A 23,348-nucleotide genomic window follows, 5' to 3' on the forward strand; every position below is an offset into this window, starting at 1 on the left:
CCCCCTCAAGAAGGAGGTAGCCAACCAAGGCTATCTATCCATAGATATACCAAAGGCTTCTTTCTTATAAGGGAAATAGCCAAGTCAAAGGTATGCACCCACCCCCATCCACCACCCAAATTTCTTTAGTTACAAAGGATTACAAAGGCGGAGCATACCGACAGGAGACCTTTTGATCCATATCTAGGTCGGATGCCAAAAAAAAAAAAATAATAAAATAATAATAAATAGTGATGTGCCTTGCATCTATGTATGTAACATTGAAAACATACTCACACTCACATAGCCCCACTAGGCAAAATCCTGGCCTCATAATTATCTCTCATTCATGTGCACCTGGTCATACATATAAAGGCAACAACCCAAAATGAAGTTGATGGTTTGTGTATAGAAGTTTGTGAAGATTAAGAAAATGAACTTGGATGAAGCATAATGGTACTTCAAAACAGAAATAAACTAGAGGGTGAGGAACAAGAGGTAGGTGAAATCATACTAGAGCATGAAAATAGAAGTACAGGGTGGTCCAAAATTATATATAAATTTTATTATTGCTATCATTTCCATGAAAATTAACCCAGACTTCTGTTTTTCAGGTGAAATGGAACAGGCAACAAGATATTACGTGCAGGAGAGGATAAAAATTGACAAGGTCTATTTTGCAACAAAATTGGTTGTCCAAACTCAACGACAATTTTGGAGGGACTTTCCAGGGAGAAATGCTCCAACCAGACACACAATAAAGCACCTCCTGAATGAATTCTGGGAAACAGGAAGTGTACAGGATAACACTGAAGGTCACAGTGGCCAGCCACAGTCAGTCAGGATAGAAAATAACATTGTGACTGTGAGACAACATTTGAAGCAGTCTCCAAGGAAATCTACAAGACATTTGTCCCAGGAGACAGATCTTTCAAGGAGTTCAGTTATGTGCATAATGCACCAGGATCTTCACCTGTTTCTGTATAAAATACAGATGTTACAATGTCAGACCAATGCAAGTAAAGCTAAGAGACATGCCTTTTGGGCAAACCATCCGTCAGATTATTGAAGACCATCCTGATTACTTAGACTTCATTTTCTTCAGTGACGAGGCAAATTTCCACCTTAGTGGTCATGTGAACAAACAGAATATGCACTTTTGGGCTATGGCTCAGCCTCATGAACATCAGTATTGCCCACTTAATTTGGAGAAAGTGACTGGTGTGTGTTGAGTCACGATGGCATTATTGGGCCACACTGGTTCAACCATGCTGATGCTCGTCCGGTAACTGTGAACACAGAGCGATACATTGAACTAATGAGAAGAAAATTCATCCCGGAACTGAGGCAGAAGTGAGGAGTGGACAAACTGATTTATATGCAGGATGGAGCAACATCACATTGCTCCAATGGTTCACTCAAATACCTCCATCGCTACTTCCCTGAAGACAGGCTCATCTCCCATTGTACTGACCACCCTTGGCCTGCACGTTCTCCAGATCTATCCTCTTTGGATTATTTTCTGTGGGGATACCTAAAAGAAAGAGTCTATGTCAACAATCCCCAAACTATTGCTGCACTCAAGAATAACATTTGAACAGAGATTAAGAGGATTCCCCAAGACATGTTGGACAGTGATTCAGTGCCAAAGAACTTGGATCGAGCACATTATAAACTATTGAGCTGTGCTCGCAAAATGGTGGTATACGGGGAAAACTTACACCACACAAAACTTACATATCTGTAAGATACATACATATACCAAGGCTTTTTCCCCCTTCCAAGGGAGGTAGCCAAAAAGGGAAAGGCATAAAAACACTCCCACCCATTTCATCCCCAAATACACTCCACACCCCTCCCACCCTTCCTCTCATCTGAGCACCTCCTGGATGATGGGTCATCCCTGCACCCCGCCCACCGCCCTGGGTCAGAAGCAGTGTCGCAAGACACAGTACATCCACAGCAAGGCCGCTTCATTTAATCGGCGACCCCCCCTCTCCGTCCCCCTTTGCATATAAGGAGAGGACGGGGAGAAATCCCTTCGGGCTGCGTCAAAATTTACTCACACATACTACCCCACCCCCCACCCCCCCGCCCATTCCTCCTCATGCAGTCACAACATCATCCATATACAACCATACATGGATGGGGTGGTGCGAGAGGTGAATGCTAGGGTAGTGAGTCAGGGATTGGAGATGGTTAAAGAAAATGGAGAAAAGTGGGAGGTGAGCCAGCTGTTGTTTGCGGACGACACTGCGCTTGTGGCAGGGTCAGAGGAGGGATTGAGGAAGCTGGTGGCAGAGTTTGGGAGAGTATGTGATAGAAGAAAGCTAAAGATAAATGTGGGTAAAAGTAAGGTGATGAGATGTACAAGGAGTGAAAGTGGCAGTAGACTGGAAGTGAACATTAAGGGAGAGCGACTGGAGGAAGGGGATAGTTTTAGATACTTGGGTGCAAGTGTAGCAGGAAAAGGTGGAGTGAAGGTGGAGGTAGAATGTAGATTGAGAGAAGCGAGTAAATGCCTTGGTGGTTTAAAGAGTGTAATGAGAAATAGACATTTGGGAATGGATGCGAAGAGGAGACTGTATGAAGGAGTGATTGTGCCAACAGCACTGTATGGGGCAGAAACGTGGAACATAAGAGAAGAAGAGAGAAGGAGTTTGAATGGGTTTGAGATGAGGTGTCTGAGAAGTATGGCGGGGGTTACTAGGCTAGATAGAGTGAGAAATGAGGAGGTGAGGAGGAGAACAGGGGTGAAAAAGGATTTGGGAGAGAGGGTTGATGAAAGAATATTAGGATGGTTTGGACACATGGAAAGAATGAGTGAAGAAAGACTAGTAAAAGAGGTATGGAAGGCAGATGTGGAGGGAGTGAACATGAGGGGACGTCCTAGGATGAGGTGGATGGATGGGGTGAAGGGGGCTTTGGGGAAGAGGGGAATGTCTGTTGAGGAAGGAAGGGAGAGGACGGAAGACAGAGGTGAGTGGAGAATCTGTAAGATAGGTCTATGAAAAAATAAAAGTAAAATTTTCCTTTCAATAATAAATACTACTTTATAACAAATGGATACATCTTTTTGGACCACCCTGTATATACAGTTCTACAGATCCCATAGTCAGGTGACCTCAACTACTACTGGTCATCAGAGATGATATAGCCAAATGAGATGTAGGGGAAAAACATTCTTGTAAGCTATTATTAGAGAAAGTAATATTTAATGTGAGAACAATATCTATTATCACATACCTCTTCTTGAAGTTATTAAAGATCTCCTCAACTGCCTCTTCACCATGCTTGAGTTTATAGTTATTGAACCCTGACCATGTCCGCATCTCGTTAAACATGTCCTCTGCTGTACCTTGTATCTCCACATAGAAACTGTCATCCCTGTGGTAGTAAAGGAGAGGTTCTTGGTTAGTGTTCTTCAAGGTATAATGTTTTTTTCACATACATGTGTAGCTAGAGGGTATACATGATGTGAAAACATTTACTAAATGACTATATATTTATCTAGTTGTATTATACGGGAAGGGAGCTATGCTCGTGGTGACCTGGCTTTGTATCTCTCAGCATCAAGTTTTTTCTTAAAATCTTGTATAGTGTTTGCACACACTGTTTCATTGTCTAATTTATTCCATGTATCTATCACTCTGTGTGGGAAGCTGTTCCTTTTTAAATTTCTTCTGTAACCATCTTTTTTTAGTTTCTTTTTGTGTCCTCTCATTTTATCGTTGTCCCATATTAATAAGTCATCCCTAACTAAAACTTCCATTCCTTTCATTATTCAGTAGATAGTCAGCAGGTCACCTCTTTCTCTTCTCTGTTCCAAAGTTGGTAGTTCTAATTTGGACAGTCTTTGCTCATATGTTAGTTTGGTAAGAGTTGGTGCTAGTTTGTTTGTTGCTCTTTGTAACCTTTCTAGTTTTTTAATGTTCTTTTTGGTACTGGGTGTCCAGAGTGCTGCTGCATACTCAAGTTTTGGTCTTATTAGCGTAGTTAGGATTTTCTTTATCATTTCTTTGTTCAAATAGGCAAATGCCACTTTGATTGATCTCAATAAATTGTAGGTTTCTCCAAATATTTTGTTAATATGCTTATCTGGTGTCATGTCCTTGCCAATCATCACTCCAAGATTTTTCTCTGAGTTTACATTTTTCACCTTTTCTTCACCAATTTTGTAGTCTTTTGATATTCTGTTTTTACTCTTTCAAAACTCCATTATACTACATACTACATTTCTTTATATTGAATTTTACTTCCCACTTTTGGGTTCAATTCCAGATCTTGTCCAAATCTTTTTGCAATGAGTTGCATTCTTTCTCCGTTTTTACCTTCTTTAGTATCTTTGCATCATCTGCAAAGAAATTCATATAACACTCTACACCTTCATCCATGTCATTAATGTATATGGCAAACATGATCGGGGCCAGTACTGATCCCTGCGGGACACCGCTTTTCACTTCTTCCCAATTTTGATTTTTTTTTTCTCTAATTACAACTCTCATTTTCCTCCCAATCAGGAAGTCTTTCATCCATTCCAATAATTTTCCTCTGATGACACCTTTTGACTCTATCTTCTTTATAAGTTTTTTATGTGGTAGATCGAGAAAGGCAAAGTCTGCCCACCCATCTCTTTCTTGTATTATGTCTATTAATCTTGAGTAGAAGCAGATAAAATTTGTTGTACATGATCTCCCTTGTCTGAATCCAAATTTATTTGGATTTAGTATAGTTTTTTTCTTCCAGGTGCTTTACCCATCTATTTTTGACAATTCTTTCACAAATTAGATGGGTCTTCTTTATTACCTTATAGATTGGTACAATGTTTGCCTTTTTCCAGTCCAGTGGCACTTTTCCTTCTTTAAGTGATACTTTAATTATAATGTATATTTTATCAGTTAATTCTTCCATACATCCTTTCAGTATCCAGTTTGCAATTCCGTCTGGGCCATGTGATTTTCTAACATCAAGGGTTTTAATTTGGTCATTGATTTCCTTTTGTGTTACGATTATTTCTTTCATTGCAGGGGATAATTCTCTCTCGATTTCTTCACAGTCAGGTGAACCTTCTAATGTGAACACTGATTTGAAGTGGTTGTTCATAATTTTTGCCATTTCTAGTTCCTCTATATATTAATTTTTGACCTGGCGCAGTTTTTCTATTGTTATTTAGTTTTCCATTTACATACTTGTAAAATAGTTTAGGTTCTTCCTTGCATTTATCTATTATCCTTTTTTCGTAGTTTCTCTTTTCATCTCTGCGTACTTTTACATATTCATTTCTCAGTTTGATGTATGTTTGCCATTTGTTTGGTTTCTTGTCTTTTTTCCATTTTTTCCAAGCTTTGTCTCTTTTGTCCTTAGCTTCACTACAACTTTTGTTGTACCAGCTTTTTATGTATGTTCTTTCTATTTTTTGTTGTGGTACATATTTATTCACTCCTTCATTATAAATTTCTTTTAGTATGTTCCATTTTTCTTCTATCCCTGTTTCTTCGTTTAGGAATTTATCCCAATTTGCATTGCAGAAGAATGTTTTAAGTTTCTCAAAGTTTGTTTTGTTATACATTAGTCTTCCTATTCTATGTTTATCATGCCCCTGGTCTTTCTTGAAAATACCTGCAGCCTTCAGGTAACTGGCAACAGCCTCCAGGTTGTTAATAGTAATGTTTCTGTTAATCCTTTCACTGCTGTTGATAATATACATTTTGTCTCACTACTACATGGCATTTTTATTCAGCCAAGGGAATCCCTCTGCACAGTGAAAAAGAGTTAAACATATCTCAAATGGGGCCAGAGATTCTAAATGTCCCAGAGGCAACCACCTTACAGAAGTCACAGAATATCTCACACTACAATGCTCCACACTAACAATCCCTTCACAACAATACATCTTCCCTAAGTGACTTGTAGACCTGCCTGGAGACCGATTACCTGAAAGCCACATATCTTCTGCAGGAGAGCCCAGAGGTTATGGATTGACTGATTGACTACTAATATTTTGTACATTTGTTTCAGCTACCACCATATAATCTTATGTAATTGGTAGGAATTCTCCTCTTCTACTACTGTGGTTTCTCACTGACATTGTACCCTGGAATTTCTGTGACATATTGGACCCAACCTTAGTTTACCTGGATGGTAAATCAGCAGTGCCTTGCTTCCAGCTCAATTTGTACTTGAGTAATACACAGTGCTTTCTTATACTGTAGTCTTCCTTTACTTCTTGTTTCTCAAGTATTTCCATGGTGTCAGGAGACAGATGATCTTTTATTCAAGAGGTCATATAATGAGAAGAGCAATAAATGGGTTTTGGAAGAGAGTAGAGTATGTTCTGATTTGGTCACCTCACCTAATAAAAGTGAAAAGTGGGTTAAAGCATTGCTACATTTTGCAGAGGTCAAGGCAATGGCAGTTCATGCCCAACCACCAGTGAGTTGGACCAAGGGCATGGTTAATCAAATTCCATGCTACAAAGTCCTCTGTAAGGGACACTGTCCTAGCCTCCTGATAGAGGGAGTATGGGACATTGAACCGAATCATCATTAATAAGGCTTGCTGGTGTAGTGGTACAGTACTCACCTGCTAACTAAGCAGTCTGAGCTCAGTCCTCAGCTTGGTATGTGTGTGTTTAAGGTCACAACATTACCCATAGATTGGGCCATATATGAGCTTGAGCTCTAATCCAGGAGGGTGATAGTTGTCAGTCATGTATCCAGCACATGGTGAATGATATATCACACTACCCAGATGCATTCCCCTCCAAATGATCACAACTTCACAATTAAAAGATTAATGAAGGTCCTTTTCAAGTTTATCACAAGGGTTGGCCAGCCCACCCAAGTGCAGTCTGACCAAGGTTCTAACTTCACTTCTGGACTGTGGCAGGTAATGAGAGATCCTGGGTATCTATCACTACCATTCTACAGCTTTTCACCCATGGAATCACAGTGTGATCGAAAACTTTAATTTGACACTGAAGGTGATGCTGAAAGCATTTTAGCTGAAGACTGGCAGTGAATGGGATGAGGGTGGGGACCCTCTGTTGTTCTCCACATTAAAGAACCTTTAAATATTTTGAATGATGTATGACTGTAGTCCAATGAAATGTCACTGTAGTCCTTAAAGTATTGACTGGTGTGGCCCTGAAAGGGTGAGGAGTGTTGTGTCCATTTAGCATCTGTTGCAGGGCCTGGATATGGTTTTCTTTCTTGGGTAGGAGGGGGAAAGAGGCATCTTCCTCTCCTTGACATCTCGATGCTCAAGACAGTTGCTTGAAATCTGGACACTGCAGGCCAATGTCTTCTGCAAGGTAGACTGGAGGGAATGGACTGATTGAAAAATAGTGACTGCATACTATGCTGCCAGTGCCCCACTAAAGGGAGTCAGTACAAATGTATGATAATGTTTGCACCATTGCTGACACAATCGACTGAACTGTGATCCTCCACCTCCAGGAGATGGCATTCTGTGTCCCAACTATGGCAGACAGACAGAGTTTGGGCTGCACAGACACTGGGGCCACTGTACCACCACCCCTCCACAAGAGAGCTACATCTGACACACACACTGTGCTCTGGCTTTCTCTAGATATACACTGGACTATGACTTCATTTCATGTATATATTTTTTTGCATTCATGGAGGGAGACGACATCATTGTTTTGATGGACTTCCATAACATCATTATATTAGTAATAATAACTACAATGGTAATGTATATGCCAGTAGCCTAGTGACTGTCAAAACTACTATTCTTATTTTGTTTTCATTATCATCATTATTGTTATCATTATAATTGTAATTTCTATTATCATTATTATTATTATCATTATCACAATATAAATTAACCCATAACTGGTTATCTTACTGAAGTCTGATGACATCTTCATAGGGCAGCTGAATGTCGGCATAGTAGTTGTCTATCATGTGCACCTGGTCAGCAAACAAGAGCTCTCCATATGCAAACTGCCAGTAACAAAATTACATACATATATTTTTTTTATCCCATTATGAAGGGGGTGGCCAAATAAAAAGACACCTGACAAAATTACAAAAGTGAATGAGAAATTCACCCATTTGTTCGTTCAAGTTTAAATGTAACAAGAATCCATAATTCTCTATTAATGTAACATTAATGGAAAGACCTGGATTGACTGATTGATTAAATTGTTTATATACAATGCAAAGTCATCTTATGGGATGGCTCCACATTCCTCCTTAGTGGTCTATATTGAAAAAAAAGAAAAAGAAAAAAGGCACACACCAAGTTAGCAAAAATATTAATAGTTTACAGAGGAATTATAGCAAGGTGGAGAAGAATAGTGAAAGCAGTATATATTTCATCCTGCACCTGAAACAACCAAAAGGATTCATATACATGACCAAGGCAGTGAGTTGGTTGATAATCAAGAAGATGAAGCAATGCAGCTTCACAACAAACATGGAGACATCCAGCAAATTGACCTAGCAATATATGTATGTTCTGCCACTGTATCTTCATTCTCCAGCTTCTTTCTTGACTTTGTTGGTAAAATGAATCAGTGAAAGGACCTTTCTTTTTGTGGTTCCCTATCTATCTATAAACTTTTTTTTTTTTTTTTCTTACAAGGGAGGTAGCCAAGACAAAAGATAAAGTACCCACTCCCACCCATTTCACCCTCATCCACCACCCTTTCCTCCCTCTCATCTTAGCTCCTCATGAATGATGGGTCATCCTTGTATCCTGCCCACTGCCCTAGGTCAGAAGCAATGTAGGAAGATACAGCACATCCACAGCAAGGCTGCTTTACTTTGTTGGATGAAGATAAGAAGAATAGATATTCCACATAACCTCACGGTTACACATAAAGGATTACAATGGATTACAAAGGCGGAGCATGCCGACAGGAGACCTTTTGGTCCATATCAATCGCAGTCTCCAACCCCAAGTCTCCTGCCCATACCTCCAAAGCCACGACGCCACAAAATAAATATCCCTAATCGCCCGGTGGCAAAATCCCTCTTTTATACACTTCTATCTTTTCATTTTCTTACAGACCTTCTTCCCCTCCCACAAAAACCGATCTCGCGCAAGCGGGTGGTCTTACCTAGCAAATCTCAAATCGTTCTCTCCCTGGCTCAACTCCAAGCAGCAGTTCTCTACTGAGTTCTCTCCCGACTTCTCTCCCGGGCACAACTCCAAGCATCAGTCCTCTCCAAGCTTCAAGTTCCCCTTCGCTCTCAGACTACGACCTTCCCTTTCGAGCTTAGTGTTCATTAAAAACCCGAGTGCCTTTGTGTTATTATGAGTTTCATTTCCCTGGCTTGCCCGAACCATATCACGACAAAGTGGTGACCCGGAGTGACGACAACCAGGAAGATGGCAGGCTCACAGGATAAGCTTCACGCCTAGGCATGCCCAGCCCAACCCCGGCCTGCCCAGCCCCGCAGCCACCGCCGCTTTCGCCATTGCACCCGCAGCCACCGCCGCTTTCGCCATTGCATCCTCAGCCACCGCCGCTTTCGCAATTGCAGCCGCAGCCACCGCCGCTGTCGCCATTGCAGCAGCAGCCACCGCCTCTGTCGCCATTGTAGCCGCAGCCGTCGCCATTGCAGCCGCAGTCACCACCGCTGTCGCCATTGCATCCGCAGCCACCGCTGCTGTCGTCATTACCGCCGCTGTCGCCATTGCAGCCGCAGCCACCCCCGCGGTCGCCATTGCAGCCGCAGCCACCCCCGCGGTCGCCATTGCAGCCGCAGCCACCGCCGATGTCGCCATTGTAGCCACAGCCACCGCCGCTGTCGCCATTGCAGCCGATTCTGCCACATTACTCACGCCTCGCCCTACCTCCGCGGCGCTCGCTCCCAAAGAAGGGGGGAGTATTGTAGCGACGCGCCGCTGGTCAAATCCAGACTGGCCGTCACACAGTTCTGTTCTGTGAAATTTGGGAAAAATATTCCCACGGGCTTTGTGTGAGCCCGTTTGGAGGGTGATTTGACTTATGAGTGTGTGTGGGCCCAACCACACACACTCATACATTCACAAGATGTGCATACGTATATGAAATACGTATGCACATCTCATTGAATACACCCTTCCTAACATTAGCTGTGTGTTCAGTGATGGTGGTTTGTGTAGCAAGTGGTGTAAATAAGATTTAGAAAAAGTGGGGTTGATTCGATATATGAGTGTGTGTGGCTTGGCCACGCCCACTCATACATTTACCGGATGTGCATACCTATGTTAAATATGTATGCACATCTCGGTGAATTCACCCTTCCTGACATGAACGGAGCACATAATAATATAAGAAAAGTATTTAAAGGGGGGGCTGACACTCCACCAGCCGACGCAGTTCGTATACGCTTAAGTGGCTGCATAGGCGGCGCACAAGACCCTCAGATGTTGTCGGAGGCCCTCTCCTCAGAAAAGCAGTTGCGGGGCAATGCTTGAGGTAGTGGACAAGGGTGGCTTCAGGGTGGCGGCAATGTCGACATTTTCTCTCTTCTGGCGTGGAGTTGTTCTTGATTTGCCAGAAACAACGGTCCTCCAGCCGCAGACGGAAAAGCAGTGCTTCAACTTTTCTAGGTGTGGAGCGAGGAAGTACAAGGGGCTCGTAGTCTGTGACTGCCCTGTACCACCTCGCCCTCTCTGACACCTCTGCCTCCAGTCTGTGCTGAAGGAACCGTTGTACCTGGTTAAGAGCCCTGGTGCGTAGGCGCAACTGATTTCTGCTAAGAGGGACGACAACATCGACTTTGGGTCTTTGGCGCGCCGCTTCTGCTGCGGCGTCGGCTAGCTCGTTACCTGGGACACCTACGTGGCTCGGCACCCAGTTGAGCGTAACACTCCTGCCTTGTTGATGCAGCTTCAGCAGGAGTGCTAGGATGGAGGTCAGAAGGCGTGCATTGTCGCTGGGCTGTGTCGATTCTAAGCTGCCTAGCAGAGACTGTGAATCCGTGTGGATCACCACAGGACCAGCTCGTGATATAAGAGCATGCTCTAAGGCTCCTTGGACCGCTATGGCCTCAGCTTGGAGAGTGGACGCGTGATCAGATACTCTCCTGCCGAAGGTCAAACCATCCGTCACGAAGGCAGCCCCCGCACTACGGTGCCTGTTGGGGTCTACGGAGCCATCCGTATAATAGACCGCCATTCCAGGTTCCGACAGTGCGCGGACGCCTTCTAGGGCCTGCACTCGTACTCTTTCCTGGTCACATAACTTCTTCTTAGTGGGAAGCTTTGTGACAAAGAAGGTTGCAGGTATCGACAGCCATGGTGGTGGGGGCTTGAACTCTGGGTGTGGAGAGTCCCTACCCTTCTCAAGGAGAACGCTGGTGAGCCTGAACGAGTCTAGAAGTCCAGCCGCTTGTGATAGCCAGGTATCGGAGCGGATAAGAGTACCCACCCGTCCCAGAGCTATCACAAGGCTCTGACTTAGTTCTGTTATCCTGGGGCTCTGGACTAAGGATTTACAAAGGATTTACAAAGGCGGAGCATGCCGACAGGAGACCTTTTGATCCATATCTAGGTCGGATGCGAAAAAAAAATCATATTAATAATAAAACAATAAATAAAAACTATAATAATGTAAATAACAAATAAAATACATAAATAAATGCATAGGTATAGTTAAATAATAAACAAACAGGTAAATAGTAAATAATAATAAATTGACATATAACTAATAATAAATGAAAATCAGACAGACAAATGATAACAAAACAAAAACAAATAATATAAGATAAATTATAATCATTACAGCATCTTAGGTATTTATCTAACTGATTCTTAAAGCTTCGAACTGAACTACATTGCACTACCTGTGCAGGAAGTTTATTCCATTCATTTACTACACAGTTGGCAAAGTTGTTTCTACCTACTTCCAAATTGAATCTATTTCCGGACAGTTTGAGACCATTGTTTCTTGTCTGATTCTCATTCAATGTGAAAATATTGTCACTTTTGATGTTGTCAATACCCTTTAAAATCTTAACGACCTGTATCAAGTCACCTCTGAGTCTACGCTTTTTTAGGGAAAACAGATTCATGTGTTTTAGTCGGTTTTCGTATGATTTATTTTTGATATTTGGAATCAGTTTTGTGGCTCGCCGTTGTACTTTTTCCAGTCTGTCGATGTCTTTAATGAGATTCGGTGACCATACAGAAACAGCATATTCCAAATGTGGACGAACTAACGATTTATATAGCTTGTTAATGAGTGATGGACTTTTGAAATCAAAAGATCGCGCAATCAGTCCCAGAATCTTATTTGCTTTCTCAGAGGCTGAAATACACTGCTTGGATGATTTGAGGTTGTTACTGATAATATCCACTTTTGTTAACGAATTACCAAATAACTTGTAATCGTACTTACTGTTATTTTTACCTATGTGCATTACCTTGCATTTACCTGTGTTAAATTTCATTAGCCACTTTTCAGACCATTGCAAGAAAGTCGACCTCCAGCCACACAACTCGAGCTTGGCTTTTATACTCGCTGTACAGTAGTTGGCAAGCATAGTTCGCAAAGACGTCCCGGCCAATCAGCCGGGAGCCAATCAGAAACTCGGAAAGCTCCCCGGGTTCCCACCAGCCTCCTAAAGGTCGGTGCCTAGTCGATTGTACCTAGCCCTCGTCAGACCGATTCTGTGCCAATCCCCGAGACTAAGCCAGCTGACATGTCCCACTAACAACTACGACCATCAGAAGGTTCAGAATGCCGTTGTCAAGTTCATCACGCGTTCGCGATGGAGCGACTTCAGAACAACTGAGTCTCTACACCGAATTTCCAACATCCGTCCACTCAACCAACACAAAGACAAACTTCACACAAGACACATAGAAAAACTGCACGACAGACACAAACACCTGATACAACACATTACACCTAGACCACACCGTACAGACTATCTGTTAGCTGCGCCCGTCCCGCGTGCGGTGTATTTACCTAGTTGTATTTTGCGGGAAGGGGAGCTATGCTCGTGTTGTCCCGCCTTTGTATCTTGCAGTGTCTAGTTTGTTTTTAAACTCATGAATGGTTTTTGCGCATACTATTTCATTGTCCAGTTTGTTCCAAGTGTCCAAAACTCTATGAGGAAAACTGTTTTTCTTCAGTTCTCTTCTATAGCTATGTTTTTTTATTTTCTTTCCATGTCCTCTTGTGTTTCTTTTGTCCCAGTTAAGTAAATTCTCACTATCGAGTACCTCTGTGCCTTTCATGATTCTGTAGATGGTCAATAGGTCACCTCTCTCTCTTCTTTGCTCCAGTGTCGGTAACTCCAGTTTAGCCAATCTCTCTTCGTATGATAGGTTTGCAAGTGCAGGTGCCATTTTTGTAGCTGCTCTTTGGATTCTTTCTATTTTCTTTATATTCTTTTTGGTACTGGGGGACCACAATGTCGCTGCATACTCTAATCTAGGCCTTATCAATGTAACCAATATTTTTTTCATCATGTCTTCGTCCAAGTATGTAAACGCCACTTTTATTGATCTTAGCAAGTTGTAAGTCTCCCCGACAATTTTGTTAATCTGTATATCGTAGGACAAGTCGTTCGTGATAATTACTCCCAAATCTTTTTCGGATCCTACTTTCTTTACTTCTTTGGTTCCAATTGTATATTTTCCTGATATTCTGTTTTTGCTTTTTCCAAACTCCATTATGCTACACTTCTTCGTATTAAAGTCCACTTCCCATTTCTGACTCCAGTTCCATACCCTATTTAGGTCTTCTTGCAGTGCTTCACAGTCCTCATCAGTTTCTATTTTCCTTAGCAGTTTGGCGTCATCGGCAAAGAAGCTCATGTAGCAGTTCACGTCCTCATCCATGTCATTCATATAGATAGCAAACATTATTGGTGCCAGCACAGATCCTTGCGGTACTCCACTGATCACCTCTTTCCAGTCTGAATATTTTTCTCTGAGCACTACTCTCATCTTTCTACCAGTCAGAAAGTCCTCTATCCATTTTAGTAGGTTTCCCTGTATTCCTCCTATGTGTTCCAGTTTTTTTAGTAGTTTTCTGTGTGGTACTTTGTCAAAGGCTTTTTGCAAGTCTAGGAATGCACAATCAGCCCATCTATTTCTTTCTTGCACTATGTCTATTAGTCTTGAGTAAAAGCATATTAAGTTTGTGGAGCATGATCTTCCTTGTCTGAATCCGAATTGTCTTGGGTTTAATATGTCATTGTCTTCCAGATGTTTTACCCATCTATTCTTGATTATTTTCTCACAAATTTTGGCAATGGTGCTTGTTAGTGATACTGGCCTATAGTTGGTGGGTTCTTCTTTGTTTCCTCCTTTGTGTATTGGTACAATGTTAGCGTTTTTCCAGTCCTCGGGTATCTTTCCTTCTTTGAGTGAGCTGTTTATTAAGATGTGTATTTTGTCTGTTAGTTCTTCTTTGCACTCCTTTAGAATCCAATTTGCAATACCGTCCGGGCCATGTGATTTTCTGACATCCAGCCTTGATAAATGTTCTGATATTTCCTTTAGTGATGCTGTAAACTCATTCATGAGGGGAGATTTCTTGTTTTTGTCTATGTCACAATTCGGTATTTTCTCTCTGGTGAAAACAGATTTAAAGTGATTGTTCATGACTTCGGCCATCTCTAAATCTTCTGTGTATTCTATGTTTCCTTGGCATAGTTTCACCAATTCCTGTTTGTTTTTAAGTTTACCATTCACATACCGATAGAATAGTTTGGGTTGCTCTTTGCATTTGTCTATAATATCCTTCTCATGGTTCCTTTTCTCCTCTCTTCTCACATTAACATACTCATTTCTATAGTTAACATAAATTTGCCATTTGCTTTGTTTTTTGTCTTTTCTCCACTTTTTCCAAGCTTTGTCCCTTCTGTCTTTTGCCTCACTGCATCTTTTGTTGAACCAACATTTAATGTACTCTCTCTCTCGCTTTTGTCTTGGTACATGCCTGTTTACCCCTTCATTGTAGTTTTCCATCAATATATTCCATTTCTCTTCCACTGCTGTTTCTTCCCTGTAAAATATTTCCCAGTTTGCATTCCGGAAGAATGTCTTTAGTTTTGTAAAGTCTGTTTTGTTGTACCTCAGTCTTCCTTTCCTATGCTTTTCGTTCCTCTCTATGTCTATTTCTTCCTTTAGTATAGTTTCGATGAGTACATGGTCACTCTTTCCAATTGGTGTCTCATACTGGACTTTATGCACTATTTCAGGCTCTGTTGTAAATATTAGATCTAGTTTCGATGGCTCTTCATTATTTCTGTACCTTGTGTTTTCATGGACCCATTGGGTCATTGTGTACTCCATGGTCATATCTAGCAGTACATTGCCCCACGAGTCATCTCCTCCTTGCACTGTCATGCTGTCCCAACAAATTTCTTTGCAATTGAAGTCCCCCATAACTACCAGATTACCCTTACCCATTAGTATCTCATTGAGTGATTTTCTTGTGTCATCTAGCATTTTTTTTATGTTCAATTTCTTTCCAAGCGCTTGTTTTTGGAGGCACATAAGTCACCACAAACTTTCTACTTTTCATATTCTTGCCTTCGACTTTTATCATGATCAATTCAGCATTACCTTTGCCCTCTGCAATTTTTGTCACCTTTAGGTCTTTCTTGGCCAAGAACATGATTCCCCCTCCCTGTTTCTTGTCCCTGTTTTTTATCCAGTAGTTGTATAAACCTTGTCCGATAACAGTGGATGGTATTTCACCTCTTAGTTTAGTCTCTACAATTCCCATTATGTCTGGTTTTGCTTCTAACAGATAATCATTGAGTTCGTTCAGTCCCGAAATTAGTCCGTCAATGTTGGTATAGGCCACTTTTAATTTTCTTCCTTCTCCCTGGTTTCTTCTTCCCTTGTTTTGTTCGTTTTGAAGCGCCATTGTCTTAATCTCAAGTCTATTACTCTCCACTGGAATTCTTTGCATTCTGTCTCTGATCTTTTCAAGTTTTTTTCCTTTGCTTCTTCTCTTAGCGCCCTTTCTTTTTCTAATTCCTCAGTAAGACGTGTATAACCGTACTTATCAATAATGTACCCCTTCACCAGCTTTGACTGGTGATAGCAAAAATAATAATAATGATAATGATGATAATATTGCATTTAGCCCATTAATTGACAGCCTATAAGCATACACGTTGGAACCCTCTATGTGTAGAATACACAAATCCATACCGCAAACAAAAATAACACAACTACATGCACAAACAACTACATAAACTTTCTCTTCTACTGAAATTATTTTCATTTCCAACTTTCCTACTACATCTTCTCATTTCAGTTTACCTACCACTAAAAGTATTTCCAATTTCTCTATCTTTCTCTAAGACTAAGCCTCCTACTCATTTTCTAACTTTGTTGGATGAGGATAAGAGGAATAGATATTCCATGTAACCTCACGGTTACACATCATTCGCAGTCTCCAACCCCAAGTCTCCTGCCCATACCTCCAAAGCCACGACGCCGCGTAATAAATATTCCTGATCGCCCGGTTGCAAAAGCCCTCTTTTATACGCTACTATCTTTTAATTTTCTTACAGACCTTCTTCCCCTCCCACAAAAACCGACCCCGCGCAAGCGGTTGGTCTTACCTAGCAAATCAGAATCAGAAATCAGTTCTCTCCCGGGCTCAACTCCAAGCAGCAGTTCTCTCCCGAGTTCTCTCCCGGGCACAACTAAAAGCAGCACTTCTCTCCAAGCAGCAGATCTCTCCAGCAAGCCGCCTTGGGACCAATTCTCCCCAGGAAGACGCCTTGGGACCAGATCTCTCCAGCACTCGACCACGACGCTTGATGAGGCCTTCATTCCGGACCTTCTCCCAACGAGACCTCGTCCGTGCCCTCCGAGCCTATTAACCATTAGTTTTTAGTGTTATTGTTAGTCTCATTTTCCCTGGCTTGTCCATACCGAACCAAACCACAACAGTTTTGGAACTACTGTTGTCCCGATAAATAAGAAAATAAGCTGATTTCATGTTCTAGTGAACTAGGCCATGCTACTTTATGGTATGTTTTTTAGCCGTTACTGAATCTAAATATCATTTTGCATGCTTTTATTCTTATCTACTGTAACATGAATTTATGTGCTTGAAATGTTTTTTGGTGTTTATGCGATTCCATTATTATTGGCTGACCAACGTAAAGTCAAGTAAAACGACAACTTGAATTTTATTTTTCCATATACCGGTATTATTTTTGAAAACCGTCGTATCTTCGAAAACAACGTAAGTTGAAACGACGCAAGCCTAGGTGTGCCTGTAATTACTAATCATAATTTTTCACCAACCATGATAATATTATGCAAAAAGATACTATATAGCCCAAAAAACATGTATCTAAAAGGCGCATAACTTGAAATGTGAACTGAAATAGAAATACTAGCACTTGAAAAGTTGGGCTTAATCAGTACAATTTTATACCAATGTAAAAATTATCATGTCTTGAAAACACACTTCCAATTAATACTTCTATCTGATAACCTGAAATATTGGCACTACTATTACAATTTTTCTCACATAGATTTCACTGTTCTTCTAGTATTTATAACAAATTACGGCTCGATTTTGTGAAGGGCCTTGTTGTATAATATGCCATATTTGTTTTGGTTCTTTGTGAGTCTCAGTTCAGTTGATAGGTGGAGGTATTGCCTTTCCAAACATCCAAGGGCACCTCCTTTCTTTCTCTGTTGTTTTTCTTTTCTTTTTTCTTTTTTCTTGATGGTGATTCTCATACTTAGTAACATAATTCACGATTTTCTGGCTTTCCCAAAATTAGTGCCTTTTTTTTTATAGAGAATTGAGTTATACATTAAAAATGGCTAATTTTGCACCCTGGTCTGCGGTCTGCCGCTCTATGATTTTGGTATTGTACAGGCTGCAGAATTGACAGAGTCTGCACTCACATCTTGAAAACAGGAAATTGAACTACCAGTTTAAAACGATTTCAAAATAAAGGACAAATAGTGTCATTTCAAATCTCAATAAAGGACAAGGACAAATAGAGCTGAATAAAGGACTGTCCTTTGAAATAAAGGACGGTTGGCAACCCTATGTAAGAGTAACACTTCCCCACCTGTGCTCTGGTCGTTGAAGAAAGAAAAAAAATCAAGTCCTTCTGGTGAAGACTAGAAAGCGGTGCTTCAGTTTCTGAATAAATGTCATTAGATAATGATTGAAAAAAATATATAAATAAATTAAAGATTCGTTGACAATTTAATGGAATTCCCATTTATTCTAGAGTTATATAAAATACTTACATCAACAATAAGTTTATTAAGTGTCTTCGCCTTATCCTGCCACATTGGAAATGCGTAGCTATACGCATATAATGCAATGACTCCACCTGCAAAATACATTTATCTATTAATTTTATTCGTTTGTTTATTCATTTACTCATCTGTTCACTTTGTTCATACTTATTTATTCATTTTGTTTACTCATTTCCTACTTATTTATCTAATAATCTATGTGTTTTATTACTTGTGTATTTATAAATATTTCAGTACATCATTCGAACACACAAATCAACAAATAGCAAACCGCATAGTTAACGTCAAAGTTACCACACTCTCTGTAGGTAGTTGGCAAACTATTAAGATGTGGACAAACTCGCATTTAATATATGAAAACGGTAAACGAAAGCTAAATGCGACCCATTCTAAAGATTTTATTGTAAGAGGACGATGTCCCTGAGTACAAGATCGACATTCAACGTATTGACAGTTGTTCCAGCATGGTCAGGTCTAGATTCCATACTCGCTAGTAGATAGTATATATATATATATATATATGTATATATATCATATATTTATATATATATATATATATGTATATATATCATATATTTATATATATATATATATATATATATGTGTGTGTGTGTGTGTGTGTGTGTGTGTGTGTATTTACCTAGTTGTATTTTACGGGAAGGGGAGCTATGCTCGTGGTTTCCCGTCTTCATATCTCATTTTATCTAAACTATTTTTAAATTCATGTATTGTTTTTGCACACACCACTTTCTCATCTAACTTGTTCCAACTGTCTATTACTCTGTGAGGAAAGCTGTTCTTTTTCAAATCTCTTCTATAGCTGTCTTTTTTTATTTTCTTTCCGTGTCCTCTTGTATTTCTGTCATCCCATTTTATCAGATTCTCTCTATCAGTAATTTCTATGCCTTTCATGATTCTTGTGTGTGTGTGTGTGTGTGTATTCACCTCGGATCTGCTGCAGCCTCTTTTCACAACTCCTTGACTAACGTCCCGTACCTACTCGCTGCTAGGTGAACAGGGGCTACACGTGAAAGGAGACAAACCCAACTTGTCTCCGCCCGGCCGGGGAATCGAACCCCGGTTCTCCGGCTTGTGAGGCCAGTGCCTTACCAATCCGCCACCGGGCCATGTAGTGTGTGTGTGTGTGTGTGTGTGTGTGTGTGTGTGTGTGTGTGTGTGTGTGTGTGTGTGTGTGTGTGTGTGTGTGTGTGTGTGTGTGTGTGTGTGTGTGTGTGTGTGCTTTCACGTTCTTGCTGGTAAAATCCTCCCATCTACACGCTCGAACCCATCTCTGACATTTTTCCAATTCCAAGTGTGGTTTGGGAAAACGGATCCAAGTAACACCCTTCATATGCGGTTTATCCTCATAACGCAAATCTCTACGACATAACAGCAGTGTTTAGTGATTGGCATTTAGAAAAGTTAAATCAAATCGGATCCCATTAAAATAGCCTGCGATGTGGGTACATACATACATACATACATATATATGTATATATATATATACATATATATATACATATATATATATATATATATATATATATATGTATATATATACTTTTTTTTTTTTTTTTTTTTTTTTTTTTTTTTTTTAATACAAGCAAATGAATAGAATGGAATAGAATGGGGATTTCTATTTCTACGAATTGTGCAGATCACTTGACGGGAAATTCGTCACGAGCGACGCCCTCCTCAAACCCACCTGGAACCAAGACGCGATCCACTTCGGAGAAAAACTTTGGGTGATCAAACCAGTGGCAAGCTTGGCCTGAGGTCACAAGTTCCACACTTGAATCTTCGAAAGGTACTTCTTCGGCAGGACCAACCCTGTCAAGTGAAATAACAAATATAGAGATAAACATTATCATTACCAAAAAGAGTTTTGAATAGGGGCAATACTCCCTCAAACTAGTGTACCATACATACATATATATATCAACAATGTGCTTTGGTCAATTTATGAATATTTTTTTTTATTTTAAATACATAAATATACAGATAGTGTGCCCCGATAATTCAATTACTTGGCTAACAGTATCGTGAGTAGAAAAGAGTTGATAGTAACTGCCCCAACACGAATCTCGATCGTCTCACTTGTAAGACACATTGGCGGCTGTCTCCTTCTTGCGAGCTTCCTGAATCTGTGCCTCTGACACGTCGACACCAAGAACCTTCTCGAAGTGACGACCCAAGATGCTAGTCGTTTGTCCTGAGCCGCAGCCCACGTCCACAGCCTGCCCTAGAGGACCCTGGACCTGTAGGTGATGGCGAAAATAGACTAATAAAAAAAAATTAATAGCTTGTATTTCGGAGATATGGAATAGGAGGAACCTGTTAAGAGCAGTCAAGAGTTTCGACGAGAGCCTGTGTTAGAATTAGAAATGGGGAGAGTGGTTGGAGGTAAAGGTGAGACTTAGCCAAGAATATGTCATGTCACCATGGCTGTTCAGTTTACACATAAGAACATAAGAATGAAGGAGACTGCAAGAGACAATAAGGCCTACACTAGGCAGCTCCGTATCCATCACCACCTGTCATCCCCATCCATAAAGTTGTTTAATCGTTTCTTAAAGCAACTGATATTTTCAGCGCTTACTACATGGTTACTAAGTTTATTCAATTCGTCGACCACCCTATTAGTAAACCAATTCTTGCCTATTTCATTCATCTAAATATGTCCAGTTTATAACCCTCACTGCGAGTCTTACCCTGTTGTTTTAATATCATGACCTTGTTTGCATCACCCTTGTTAAAGCCTTTGATCCACTTGAACACCTCTATTAGATCACCCCGCACTCTGCGTCTTTCCAGAGAGTGTAAGTTAAGGTGCCTAAGCCTCTCTTTGTAAGGCAAATTTCTGAGTCCATGTATCATTTTGGTCATTCTTTTCTGTACTGATTCTAGTGAATTGATGTCCATTCTGTAGGACGGAGACCAAAACTGTACCGCATAGTCAAGGATGGATCTAACTATCGCTAGAGTTGAATAATTACCTCTGCACTTCTATTCGTTACCGTCCTGGCAATGAAACCTAATGCTCTGTTTGCTTTATTCCTGGCGCTAATGCACTGTTTCCTGGTTTTAAGGTCCGGACTCACTAGAACTCCCAAGTCTCTCTGGCACTCAGTTTTCTCTAAAAGCGCGTTATCTAAGCTGTAGCTATTTTTGGGGTTGTGTGGCCCTACGTTTAACACGCTACACTTAGATATATTAAAGTTCATTTGCCATTTCACCGATCATGTGAACAATTTGTTAAGATCATCCTGCAGAATCTCTGTGTCGTCTCCTGACCTAATTAGGCATCCTATTTTAGTGTCGTCCGCAAACTTACTAACATCACTATTTATCCCATTGTCTAAGTCGTTTATATACATGATGAACAACAAGGGACCCAAAACCGAACCCTGTGGGACCCCACTAGTAACATTGCCCCACCTGGATTTTACTCCATTTATGGTGACCCGCTATTTTCTGTTACTGATCCAAGCTCTAATCCATTCTAACACTTTTCCTCCTATGCCATGGGCTTTGATTTTATTTAGTAGTCTCTGGTGTGGCACCTTGTCGAACGCTTTGCTAAAGTCAAGGTAAATAACATCGTAATTATCATTGTTATCTGACGCCTTATATACTTTAGTGTAAAAGGATAGAATATTAGTCACACATGACTTATCCTTGGAGAAACTATGCTGTGTATCACGAATTAAATTATGTCTTTCGATGTGTTCTCTGAGTCTATTTACTATTACTGATTCAAGCATTTTTCCTATATCCGATGTCAAACTGATTGGCCTATAGTTGCATATGGACGATCCATCTCCCTTCTTATAAACAGGAACAACGCTTACCTGCCTCCAAGCAATAAGCACAAAACCAGTGTCTACCGATTTATACATATTTCAGTTAACTGGTCGCAGATTTCAAATTTACACTCCTTAAGCATTCTCGGAAAAATTTCGTCTGCAGCCGGGGATTTTGTAGGTTAAGTCTTTCAATCTGCTTGAATACTTCTTCTTTACTAATGCTGATATTATATTGACTACTTTCTTCATCCCCTCTGAAAATCGGATCGCATTCAGGTACTTTATCTAGTAAACACCGATAGAAAATAATTGTTAAACTCCTCACTCATTTTTTCCTCCGATTCTATCATGACATTTTCATCGTTTTTAATTGGTCCTATTCTTTATTTTTTGTTCTATAGAGACGAAAGAAACCCTTTGGGTTGGATCTTGCATGACTGGCAACCTTAATATCATAATTACGTTTCGTTGTACGTGTATTCTTTTTAACCAGCTTTGCCATTTCGTTATATCTTGATCTAAGGTATGATTCCCCGTTTTTTTTATTTCTACGTAAAGTCTTCTTTTCATTCCGATCTCATGTTTCAATCTGTCCGTCATCCATTTGGGAGTATTACTATTTTTCCGTTTTGACTTCAGGGGGATAAATATATTTTGTGCATTAGTAATTATATAAGATTACTATAAATTTCATCCAAATCGCTGACCTGTCTGTTGAGTCCCCGCCCCCAAGTGACCTGACCCAAGGTATGCATATTACCCTTCGCGACCTGACCCCTGGTCATAACCTGACCCCTGGTCAAGTACCGAGACCTGACCCCCTGTCGACAATGTCTGAAACGTCCGTATAACATTTCATATTCAATTTCAAATAGGTTTTTATATTGTCAAAGTTTGCTCTCCTGAAGTCTGGTACTTTACCGTTATTCGTACATTTTAATTCTTCCCAAAAAATATTAAATCTTATTTCCTGATGATCGCTAGAGCCTAGACTATCTCCCACTTTTATGTTGCTCATTAGGTGCTCATTATTAGTCAAAACTATGTCCAGAGTATTTTCTCCCCTCGTAGGATCGGTAATCGCTTGTTTTAGGAAACTATCCTGCACCACATCTAGGAATTTCTTCGTTTCCTGATCTCCTATTAAAGTTTCCCAGTCAATGTTTTTATAATTAAAATCTCCCATGATCACAACGTTTTTGTACTGGGACGCTCTGTGAATTTCATGAATCTGGGGATCAGTCTGCTCAATGCTGAGGTTAGGAGGTCTATACAAGACGCCAATAATAACTTTCTTATTCTTGCCTATAATCTCTACCCTTAATCGAACTG

General features: G+C 40.5%; 1 protein-coding gene across 2 annotated transcripts in view; it reads right to left on the reverse strand.

The window, feature by feature from the left end:
• LOC143025429 (putative methyltransferase DDB_G0268948) overlaps positions 1 to 23,348 on the reverse strand; it is a 40,228-nt gene that overhangs the window by 3,583 nt on the left and 13,297 nt on the right. For both annotated transcript variants that reach the window (XM_076185089.1, XM_076185090.1), the window contains exons 3-7: positions 20,308 to 20,468; positions 19,916 to 20,040; positions 18,199 to 18,284; positions 7,849 to 7,946; positions 3,226 to 3,366 (exon numbers count right to left, since the gene is read on the reverse strand). In XM_076185089.1, coding sequence (XP_076041204.1) covers positions 3,226 to 3,366; positions 7,849 to 7,946; positions 18,199 to 18,284; positions 19,916 to 20,040; positions 20,308 to 20,468 — 611 coding nt within the window. The remainder of the gene's footprint in view (positions 1 to 3,225; positions 3,367 to 7,848; positions 7,947 to 18,198; positions 18,285 to 19,915; positions 20,041 to 20,307; positions 20,469 to 23,348) is intronic.

Source organism: Oratosquilla oratoria, chromosome 5 (assembly GCF_046742065.1).
Source record: "Oratosquilla oratoria isolate Oo_2021 chromosome 5, ASM4674206v1, whole genome shotgun sequence".
Classification (NCBI taxonomy): Eukaryota; Metazoa; Arthropoda; class Malacostraca; order Stomatopoda; family Squillidae; genus Oratosquilla; species Oratosquilla oratoria.